General features: G+C 31.8%; 1 protein-coding gene across 1 annotated transcript in view; it reads right to left on the bottom strand.

Annotated features, from left to right (window-relative positions):
- Positions 1-12,269, bottom strand: part of IFT57 (intraflagellar transport 57) — a 50,384-nt gene that overhangs the window by 36,572 nt on the left and 1,543 nt on the right. The window contains exons 2-5 of the mRNA XM_016162464.2: positions 10,977-11,139; positions 10,059-10,177; positions 7,524-7,614; positions 3,405-3,473 (exon numbers count right to left, since the gene is read on the bottom strand). Of these exons, the coding sequence (XP_016017950.1) occupies positions 3,405-3,473; positions 7,524-7,614; positions 10,059-10,177; positions 10,977-11,139 (442 nt within the window). The remainder of the gene's footprint in view (positions 1-3,404; positions 3,474-7,523; positions 7,615-10,058; positions 10,178-10,976; positions 11,140-12,269) is intronic.

Raw genomic sequence — 12,269 nt, 5'->3', positions numbered from 1 at the left:
TTCAAAGTAAACATATGTTCTGAAAAACACCTGCTTCTAAAACAAATCAATTTCATCATTGTAAGCATTCCTCATTGATGGGAGGAACCATTTTCTTAGAATATCGTTTTCAGTGTTCATGAAACAATACCGTTATGTCATGATCCTATTAGGTAGACATTTTAAAGTTAGTCAATGGCCACATGGTGGCCATTTCTCAAATTGGCAGTTACAGACTTCAAATATGTTGTGATAGGAAGATGTATCATCAGGCTACCTTTCAAGGAAAGATGTGCTGCTCAACTGCAGGAAATGTGGCCAGAAGAGACCTTCCTGCTGTCAGTTCCCTCAGGCTCTGCCTTACCTGCAGAGTCACCTTGCCTACGGCTATATCCTTCCCTGGGCGGCCTGCCTCCAGCTACTGAGCAGAGCAGGCCAACAGTTGCTCCAGAGCCCTTCACCAGGGTGGCCAAACCTTTGTCAGTCCTGAATCACAGCTAGACTTTTCTCTTGCCCCAATTCTTTCTTCTCACTTTCTTTCACAATAAACATCTTATACCCTAAACTCTGTCTCAGCGTCCACTTCCAAAGAACACAATTTGCAATATATGTCTTTTTCATTTATGTTCTCTCTTGCTCCGCTTACCACAAATCTCAGGAGAATGCTTGTGTATACCCATTTTTTAGAATTATCATGATACTTAAGAGCACACTTTTCAGAATTTAGACTGTACTTTATTAAATCAAAGAAAGGAATATAAGTAGATTTTTCTTGCATGTCCTGCATGGTACATAGAAGAAACAATTATTGTTGAGAAGTTTTTTTTCCCATAAAGATTAAACTTGTCTATAAAATTATAAATATAAAATGGCATTAATTCATGCATGTATTCATTTAATATTTTTCAATACTGAGCACCTTCTACACACCAGGCACAGGTAAAAAGCAGTGTAAAAAGATGTCAGTCTGGAGGAGTTTGCATTCTAGTGGTTTAGATAGACAATAAACAAATCAGAAATTAATACAATGCCAGAGTACGTGAAGAAAAATAAAGCAGAATGAGGGGACAGAGAATGATGAGAGAAAGATCTGTTTTAAAACCACAGGTAGAAGAATTGCTATAATCCATACATTAATGGGCTGGCATAGTCACATATACATTTAGTATACCAATTTCATAGACAGTATACATCATTCTTGTTCTAGTGAAGAATTCGTCACATTCAACTTTACTAATATTTCTTCTCCATTGTGAGTCCACCTGCTGCATGAAAACATAAAATCTTAAATCTATGTTACTAACCTCCATAGCAATTCTGTCTTGGGGAAAGAGCAGCCGGAGCCATCATAAGCTATAGTCAGATACAGCTGTCTCAGGCAGATGGCTTTATGGGCAACATCATAAGCTTGCCAGATTTTTTAAAATATGAAAGGGTTTTCTGCCTCATTAGTACTTCATGGCTGATCATCCACAAACACCTGGTGTTCAGTCTTCCTCCTCTTGTGAAAATGCAACCATACATAGTCTTAACTCAAGAGGGAATACATTATATAATCTTTATCCAAAGGACCTAATACTTACATATTTTATAAAGGCATAGGTAAGAAAAAAACTCTTCCTTATAATCTTAATTGAGGTGAAAAACTGAAATCAGGATCAACAGGGACTTAGAGTAGTGGTAGAGGCAAATTAAATATTTTGCTCCTTCTGAATACTCAAACTACTTAGTCCAGAGGGAATCCCAGGTAGGTTTTACGGGCCTCCATTTACATCACCAATATAAGAATGAATAACACAAATGACAGTTTATTTCTTAAAATAACTGTATGAATCTCTACGTTTTCTTCCTCAGACTTTAGAATGTTGTTGTCATCATCTTCAACACATACAGGAACACCAAGCACCATTGTGCCCTTGCTTAAAGCAGGAATCAAACCATACCTACCATGTTGAACTATTATGAAGTAAAATAAAAAAAATAGACTCGAAAGGTAGGAGAAACTGAGTTCAAATTTAGCTGCTGTAATTTATCAGCTTTTTAAAAAGACTAATTGTCCTAAGGTTAGAAATTTCAGAGTTTCAATCTGTAAAACAGAGGAGATAACATCTACTTAAATACCTCACAAGGTCAGTAAAAGATGTGTTTTAAAGTACTTTGAAAACTATAGTCATCTGCAAATGTATTGTTACGACTGGAATTTGTTTGGATTTAAATGTTAACATATTATTCTGATATAATTTTGAATTGAGCAATAAAAAATATATTCATTCAAGATTTATTTATTTGGTATTTTTTTGTGTTATACTACAGAAAATGTAAAAAAAAATGATAGTTAATCTTGTTATCAGATTTGAGAGTGGTAATGTGGGGGGAAAATATGGTTTTTGTTAACATTTGTTGAGCACTTCCTATGTGCCAGAAATTGTTATAAATATTTTAATGTAGTAACTCTTTTAATCTTTAAAAACCCTATGAAAAAGGTGATATTTTTATTTATCCTCATTTTACAGATGAGGAAGATAGGCATAAGAAGTTGAAGATCTTCCCAAGATCAGACACCTAGTAAGTATTAAAAGTATTAGAGTCAACACACATTCTCAGGCAAGTTAGCTACATCATAATGTTATATAACAGCTCAACTAGGGCAGAAAACACACAGATATCATTAATAATAATAACTAATGCTAATAATATTAAGGCAGTAAATGATAAATGAAGAGATCATCCTGGGTGGGGTGGCCAAGGAAGCCTTCATGATATAAACCCAAAACTGGATCCAAACTTGTTTGTAAAATTTAGACAAAAAGGATTATATAAAGGACAAATAATAATATAATGTTCCACATGTACTTTTTTGAGCATGCAATAGGTATTATCTGATTGAAATATAACATACATATGGGAAAATACAAAAATTTAATATGTACTTTTGAAATATCTCATTCAGTGGGCTCTCTTTTAAAGAACAGATTTCCTAATTAAAACAGCAAAAGTTGACTTAAGTAATGTCTACTTATCTATCCATACATAGTCTTAATATAATCCATTTAAAAGAAATATCATTTAATTTCCATTTTCTTTTGATCAAGACCATTCAATACTGTCCCATTATTGAAAAATAACTTGAAATCAAATAATATATGTGCTTCCATAATAAAAAAAATGATATAAGGCAAATAAATTATTTTCAGTTTATAGGAGAAGCACTGTGTTGATTTTCCATGGTACAGACAGGAGGATGTCCCATTTGTACCTCTGGATTTTTGTATTTGCTATTATATTTTATATGTAGAAAAACAATTTTGAGAGCCACTTTCCAAATGACATACTAAACATTGGCCAACAATGGTTTCTACTTGTTTCAATTTCCAACACAACATGTGTACTGATTGCTTGTCTTATGTACATATCATGTAACTTACCAAGCGATAGGTCTGGGCCTTTAAAACATTGAGATCAATAAAGTTTTCTTCATTGTCTGTCTCTTCTTCCTTAGGAAAATAAAAGCATTTCAAAGTTAATAATCATAAAGTTATAATTTAAAAAATGTATTTGTGACTCTCACATATATGTTAAATCCAATATAAAGACTAGTGCAGGAAAGGGTATTTAAAAGCCTAGTTAATTTTTGACATTTCATCTCTTATAAACTCAAATTTAATAAGTTGTTACCAGTACTGCTTGGCCCATGGTCCTTAAATCTATTTAAAGATATGAAATGCATATTTAAGATATTAACCTTGTATCTTAGATCTTAACTATATAAATGGATAGTTCAGGTAGATTCTAACCAGGCTGGTCCTGAACTCTGGACTAATTGGTATGGGAGGTAAGGTCAGAAGTGATCCTTTGAAAGGTAATCCTTTCTCTAGTATACAGTAAATATGGAGTCTGAGCAGGTTCTGTAAGCATGCAGGACAAAATATTAGCTCCTCTTTCTCTTCAAATGTCTTTGTGGTGACAAGTAACAGTGGGTGAAATAAATTTAACAAGAATATCCCAGGCTTAAAGGATATGGCAATAACACTAATGAAGCTTGGTCCTCAAGTCTCATAAAGAAAAAAAAAAAAAGCAAGTAGGTGTTGTTTGGTGGACACTTTCAGATGTAGAGCTGTACGAAAGCAGCAGTGGTAGATTTCAAAGATAATCCTTAGCTTCAAGAATTTTTAAGTATGTAAGACAGTGGTTCTCAGAAGGTGGTTCTGAGACCAGCAGCATAAATACCACCCGGGAGCTTGTTAGAATGCAAATTCTAAGGCTCCATCCTAAATCTACTCGGAAACTCTGGAGTTGAGGCCACCAAAGTAAGATGTTAGAACTATGCTAATCACTGGGGAACTGGAAAGATTTTTAGTAAACTATAAAATAATATAAATGCATATTCCATACGTTCAAGTGACGTTTACTTTGGGGTTGAGGACAGTGAATCAGGCATAAAGGTGAAGACAAAACTGATCTGTTTACATCTTAAATCTTAAGCGCTTATGCAGACATACACCTTTGAAAAGCAGTTCAGTCTATTATTCTGTTTGCACTAATGATGGTCTACTTAACAACAGTAAATGATTGAAATGCCAACGACTCAATGGCCATGGGAGAAAAGACAAGTTTATAATGTTTTACGATAACCTAATCAGTACTGTTTATACAGGCAATCAATAAATAATTGTTGATTGTACTGGATTAAACACTTATAGGCAAAAAGCTTTAATACTAGGTATTAGGAAAAAGGATTTAAGTTACTAGAATAAACATTTTTGAGAGGGCATTCAAAAAGAATTCAAATATGCACAGTCTTAGAAAAGAATTTTAAAATAGAGGATGCTACTCTGAGTAATTTAGAAGGTACTCAACAATTTCCTATCATTTCTGTACCTAATATGCACCATTCTTACTTCTCTCACTGCCAATTAAATATAGCAGGTGAGACTATTCTGTGTCATGACCTATGTGTGTGTGTGTGTGTGTGTATTTTTTTTTTAAAGAGTTATCAGTGTGTCCTATCGTGATTTTGCCAGTCTACAACTGAAGGTTTCTAGAGGACTATAGAACTTTACTATCAGAAATTATCTTTACTAGCCTTGTGCCACCCCACAAACTCTGGCAACAAAATTAAATAATTATCTCACCATTCAAAGGCTTCTTAGCACTGATGCTGTTCTCCTTAGCCAGAGGAATTGGAAGCAGTAAGAGAGGACCCCTTAGAATATGATGACAGTAAGAAAGAAGCAACCCTTTGAGGAAGGCCATGAATTTGATCTTATGACAGTAGATCATTACTTCACAGCTGGGAAGAAATGTGCTTTCTAGTTTGTTTCTCTAATTTACACACCTAATAATGCTGCTTTGAAATTTAAAGAGTTCTCAGGAAAAAAATTAGCTATAATTTCTAAGTTGCACAGCAATGTACCAGACATTGCATAATAAACTGGAGATACAAAAAAAAAAGGAACAAAATTGGTTCTGCCCTCATAATTTTTCTGACTAGCAGATTTTCATGCTTTTTTTTTCTGAACTGGCAGCTTTGAATTATACTTCTTTAAAGCTAAATGGCAATGCACCAGGACCGGCTATCTGTCAATAAACTAATAACTAATAAACAGTTATTAAGAAAATGAGAAATATATCTGAGTAAAAATAAATGAGGTGACAATGAGAATATGTGAGGTCATAAATTTTCTGAGCCTGAATGGAAAGATCTATTACACAAAGAACACAGTCTAAACTCCTAAAATTGCTCCAAATGATAATGAACTGTTCAAATGATATCTTCCCAGTTTATCTTAAGACACCCTTCTCCTCACTGAGATCTGGCCACAAAGGTTTTCTCTCAGTTCCCTGATCATGCTAAGCTTCTTGCTTCAGTGCTTTTGTACATGCAGTATCATCTGGGGCTTGCCCAGTGCCTGCTATATAAAAAGTGCTCAATAAGCACACATTGAATGAATGAATATGTTTTTACTGTAATTTTTACAATATATCACACTAAAAAAGATATATTTTAAATTGATTAGTTTTACAATGGTCTTTTTTCCTGTTAATAGCAGTTTTCTTTTTTATATGTATTTAAAATATTTATATTGCTGATAAAATGTTAAATATTTTGAAAATACAAAGCATAGAAAAAAGTAATTATTCATAATCCTTCTACTCATATATATAAGCATATTGATATTATTTTTTTGTGTATTTTACAGTTGAGTTTATGCATATAGTATGTTATCCCCATGTCACTAACATTTCTCTGTGAACAATTTTTTTTCAATTAAATAGTCTCTATTTACTTAAAAAATATATATTCAGTTATTCGGTTTGTAGTATAGCCACGCGGCGAAGAGTATTTTATTTCATATGACTGCAAAATCCAGTAATTAATTTGACTGTATCTATTCTTGGGGGGGGGCAGAAAAGTAGGGTTTTTAAATTTATTTTTCTTTATAGCTGACATACAATATTATATTAGTTTCAGGTGTACAAACAATAATTCAACATTTATATACCTTATGAAGTGATCACTATAAGTCTAGTAATCAAGTCAGCATACATAGTTATATTATTGACTATATTCCCTAGGTGTACATTACATTCTTGTGACTTATCACTGAAGTTTGTACTTCTTACAGATAATCCTTTAAAAAACAATTTTTAATGAATACATCATATTCTACTATTTGGATATAGTCTAAGTTCTTTAATGGGTATTTCCAGCATTCGCTATAAAATGATGCAGTGATTAATATCTTTGTGGCATATGGTAGCTTAATAAATTAGTTTAAGCTGAAATATAGAATATACTTATTATAATTTTTAATATCATCTGGAAAATTTAACTGGTTTATGAGAGTAAAATACACTATGGTTTTTTTCCTGCCATTTTAATTTCAGGCGATAGCTACACTTCCTAAAAACAGGGCTAATCCATCTCTGGTTCTGTGTAAGAGCTCTTTGTTTCCACCATTTTACTAGTCAAATCTGTTATAGAGACTTGATCATTTAGCTTCACACTGTGGACAGGATGTTAAGAATGGGAAAAAGCCCAGATGCTGCCAAACAATTTAAATAATGTTAGTATTTACAAGTATTTTTAAAATTCTTGCATTTAACATTTTAAAGTTCTAAAATTAGTACTCATCCTAATTTTAGAAGCATAATGGAGTTCCCAAAAAATTAATGGTGTTCTTATAAAGCAGAATGTATTAATCTTAAATTCTATTGTTCTGTTCTAAATTCTTTAATACTTACGGACTATTTAAGATAATGAATGGTTGTTAATAAAATGTCTACTTATATAATTAGTGGTCTACTACTTCCTGTCTATAGTTTAAGAACCACTGCTGAAATCGAGATCTCAATCATTAGAGAACATGAGCATTAACTTAACCAAAGGTTGAAACAACTGAACTTAGTACCCTATTCAAAAACTTTTCTTCTCTAGAAAAATGAAATAAAATATATTCCAGAAAATGGAAGGCTGGGAGAATTAAGAGAAGGAAAAGGAATCTGAAGGTGAAAATGAACAATAAGTTCAATAACACACATACCACAAATTCTTCATCCACTTTATTTAATGTTAATTCTGCATCATCTTCTGGAACAGTTTCTTCTTCCAATTCTTCCACTGGGTATGTTGGTCTAAAACAATAAAGCTTAATATAAGATGAGAGTTAAAAACAAAACAAAACATTTTAGTAAGACAAAAAGATATAATGTAACTATTAAGGATCTCCTCTGCAACAGATCTTGTCCTTTTCGCCCCTCTTCCATAGTCAAATAGTTCATGTAATCTTTTTGAAACTTTCTATGTGAAGAAAAAACATTTATCTCCAAATTTAAAGAATTTACACGAATGGGGTATCAAGCACACTGTTATCCAACATACTTTCTTCACTTACTACTGTATCACATTTAAGTATGAATACCTCTTTCTCTTTCTCTTTTTATCACCTGCAGGTATTCTATATAACAGCAGTACCACAGTATTAATTTAACCAACAATCTATGGCTGAACACTGAGGTTGTTTCTAGTTTTTTACTAGACAATATTGCAAAGATCATCATCGCACATTTATCATTATGCATATCATTAGAATAAATCTGTGCAAGTATAATAGCTGGGTCAACAACTTTGTACATTTTATTGCTTTGCTAGATGTTACCAACACCAACTTCTAAAATGTTACTGTAATTTACATTCCCCAAAACACTAACTCCATTTATATATGTTCACCAATATGGTAAACGAACTTTAATCATTTAAGTGAAAATATCTCATTCTTGTTTTAATTGCATTTCTTTCACATGAGAGTAGTTGAACACATTTTCATGTTTTAATTGGTTAGTATTTTCTTTCTCAAGGAAATGTCTATTATTGCTGTTGGCCCTTTCGTATATTAAGAAAATTAGTGCATGGCTTAACCTGTGTTAAAGATATTTTCCTAGTTTATAATTTATAATCTTAGCTATTCAGGTCTGTTACAATTCTTGTTACACTGATTTAGCAACATTTTTTTGCATGGACCCTAGCTTTAACATGACACAACATATCTCATGCCCCTCTGGTCTGTTAGTACTCCTATAGTTTCATTTTTTACATTTATACCTTTGATCAATCTGAACTTTATTTCGATAATATTAATAAGAAGAGTTCCGGCTTTATTCTTATTTACAAAATCTAATCAATGGTCTTAACAATAAGTACTGAACAATCATTTCTCCATCAAGATTAACAACATGTATTTCCCATATTAAAAATACCCCAAAGTATGAGTTTATTTCTGAAAACTTATTTTAAAAATCCATACATCAGATAGGTTAATGAAATGTAAAAATCACATTTAATATTAAGAAAGGAAAATACTGCTAGCCAAATTATTCTTCTTATAGGAAAACTTTTCTATTTTTTATTAATTAGAATTAGATAATATCTCAAAAACAATGTTCTAGGATTTGTTTTGGCATATTTAAATGTACAATTATCTATAAATATATAACTATGTAATTTACATATTACATTGGTGACATATTCTCTGATGCCTATTTTCTTGGATTCTAATGAAGATGTAATGAGGATCATGTATGTAGTCAGTCTTTATATTTCACTAAGAGGTAATGTTTCAGTTAAACCACTGAAATTGTCATTTTCTAGTTCAAAAAGAAATGAATATCAGTAATTTCATATGGTTCAATCAGATGATAACCCAAGTCGAGAAAGTTTTTTAAAGTACCTATTAATAGGGTAACTATTAAAGTACCTATCATTTACCTGAGAGAATGTGATTGAAGATATATTAAACTATTAACAGGAAACAATACATACCTTTCTATATAAGTTAATTCTAATCAAAATTACTGCTTGCTTATGCTTTATCTGAATAATGCCTTCCACAATCTCTAACCTATCAATAATCTCAATCTTCAAAAGTCCAAATTTTATATGTTTTTAATTATAGCCTACATAAATTCTTTCTGAATATTTTATTCCTTTATCCTTTTATTGAGCATCTACGATATACCAAGTGCTATGCTAAGAGTCACAGAGTACATATGAAGATTTCATAATATCTATAAATAAAGCCAGACCTGTAAACAACTAACTTTAATACCATGGAATACAATAACAGAAATATAAACAAATCATTGTCAGGTCAGAGAAAGAAGCAATGAACAATGTCTATGAGTATCATTGTCAGTTGGCTTCTTTAGTATTATTCTTGCCAGTTGGATTCAGCGAAGGAAAAAAATCCCATTTATAGTACTATATTTATTTCCATTTTTTCCTTAAATCTGCAGCTATCAGTTACACACATGTATATACAATGTTTGTGTGTATAAATACATATATGAAAGAGACTTTAAAAATCTCCTAAATTGACAAGGACAAACAGTTACAGTTATACATTTGAACTGGAAAGGGGCACAGTAGATCAGCACTGGTTTTGAAGATATCAGATATTCCAATTTTGTCTTTACTGACTTTTCTGATCACCTATGGCATTTTCAGTTTAGAATAGTCAAGAGGAATACATCCTATCAGTTCAATTAAGTAGTTTTGAACTCTTCGAGGAAAAAAAGTTTACCTTTTCCAGGTGAAACCAATATATTTTAATGCCTCTTCAGCTAAACAGTCAAGAACATAACATACATGCTCTCCATAACCTGACTTTAATTTTGAAGGAGGAAAATCTGCAGTTCTCCCCTGAAATATAAAAGATAAATGATATTATTTGTTATTTATATTTCAAATGTCAAACTATTTTAAACAAAGTACTGCTGAATAAATTTATCACTTCTCTATTTTTCAAATATCATTTAACATAACTATAATTACATTGCCTCTTAAAAATCCACTCTTTAGTCTTTTTCTAATCCATTGATACATAAAACAACTAAGGGAATATGAAGAATATTTTATTGTCAAAAGTATCAAATTAAAAGGCAATAACACCTCCTGACAGAATAAATCACTGGTATTGTTAGGGATAAAACCAACAGAACTACTAGCTTGGTATTATATCATCAAACAACTATATGAAGGACAGAGTGATTCACATCAAAAATTAATAACAGGTGTGCTAAAAATGCTTATGGCCTATCCCCAGAAAAAGTAAGAAATTAAAAGTACAATTGATATTATGGTCTATTAAATCAAAGTTCTCTTTCAAAATACAGTGTTTCGGCTTTCTCGTTTTTTTAAATCATTTTTTTAGAGGAGAACTAAGTAGCCATAAATTTACCTCTGTGACATATCAAGATTAAGAAAAATATTACTTTGGGCTATCAAGAGAGTTACACTGAATATTTGTAAAAGTGGCACTAATGTTATAATATCAATCATTCTGATATAATATTACATATGTATGTACGTATATGTGTAAATATGTGTGTATATAGTTATTCACAGAGAATTCATTAAAAAGGCTAGAATTTTGTTGAAATTACCAATTTTAAAATTCCTAACATGAGAGCATGCAGAAAGTAGAGCTGTTTACACTTACAAATGATCGAAGCTCAGATAATATGTTAGATATTGTAGCATTAGGGTCATCATATTCCTGAGGCTGCTCAAAAGGGCGTCCTGCTTTGTTAATCAACCAAGCAGCAAGAGTGCAAAACATGTAGAACTGTTCGCCAGGGTTGGTAGGCAGTGCAAAATAGTGTCTGTTTCAAAATAAGAGGGGAGGATAGCATATGAAATATTGCAAAGTCTATAGTCCAAGAATGTCAAAAGATCTTTTTTTCAAATGGCTTTAAACTCAAAAGGCATTGATAATTTACTCTTTGAAGTTTCTATGAAGCCACAGAACTCACATTAAAGTTTTTAATAAACAGGATTAGGACAAGTACTGTATAAAAAATATTAGATCAAAGACCTTACAACCAGAATGTTAAAAAACTGAGCATGTAGAACCTTTGCCCAAAATATGTGTTAGGAATAATAAGAGTACTTCCTAAAAATGGCAATTTGGAATTAAGAAAATCTCAGAGTTAAAAAAAAAGACCTTAATAATTATTCATTATGTGTTTTTACATTTCTTATATCATTGGTATCTTTATCGTTTCTAATCTGATAGTGAGGTTAAACATTTGTTCTAATCTTGACTGCATATTTGATCGACTGAGGAGTTCGTCAAACTATTGCTACTGGATCAAATATTTTTTCCCTCATGAATTAAATCAAGACTTCTAGGAGTGAAATCCCAATATGGATGTGCTTCAAAAGCTTCACATTTATTGACTTGTACTAAATCCCTTAGCCTATTAAAAACAGTCCTATGAGGATCAATATGATTTATACCTAAATATGTTAGGAATAAAATTTGCTAGCAACATTCAAGTCAGTTTGATTAAAGACCTTATTTTGCTTTTTTACATGTTATGTTTATACTATTATGTTTATAATTATATTTATAGCTTTTTTTTCATAAGAATTATCTGTCTGCTCATGTTTCCCATTTTTTTTCCCCTGCAGGATAAATGTAAATGTCTTGATAGATAACAGAAAGCTGGGAAGTAAAAAAGGCCATGAAGTCCCTGCAGGTATATGTTTACGACCTGTTCCTAAGCACCTTCTAATAACAATTCATCTTTTCCTTATTGGCTCCACAACAGAGGAATGGATACTGACACATTCTGTAGACCTAGGAGAGTAATTCTCAAACTTTAGCATGCATCAGAATCACCTGGAAGACTTGTTAATACACAGACTTCTAGGTCTCACCCCTAGAATTTCAGATTCAGTAGATACAATAAGGGGCTTATGGGATTACAGCTCTAATAAGTTCCCAGGT

Source organism: Rousettus aegyptiacus, unplaced genomic scaffold (genome assembly GCF_014176215.1).
Source record: "Rousettus aegyptiacus isolate mRouAeg1 unplaced genomic scaffold, mRouAeg1.p scaffold_m13_p_4, whole genome shotgun sequence".
NCBI lineage: Eukaryota > Metazoa > Chordata > Mammalia > Chiroptera > Pteropodidae > Rousettus > Rousettus aegyptiacus.
This window is presented reverse-complemented; position numbering and strand designations above follow the sequence as displayed.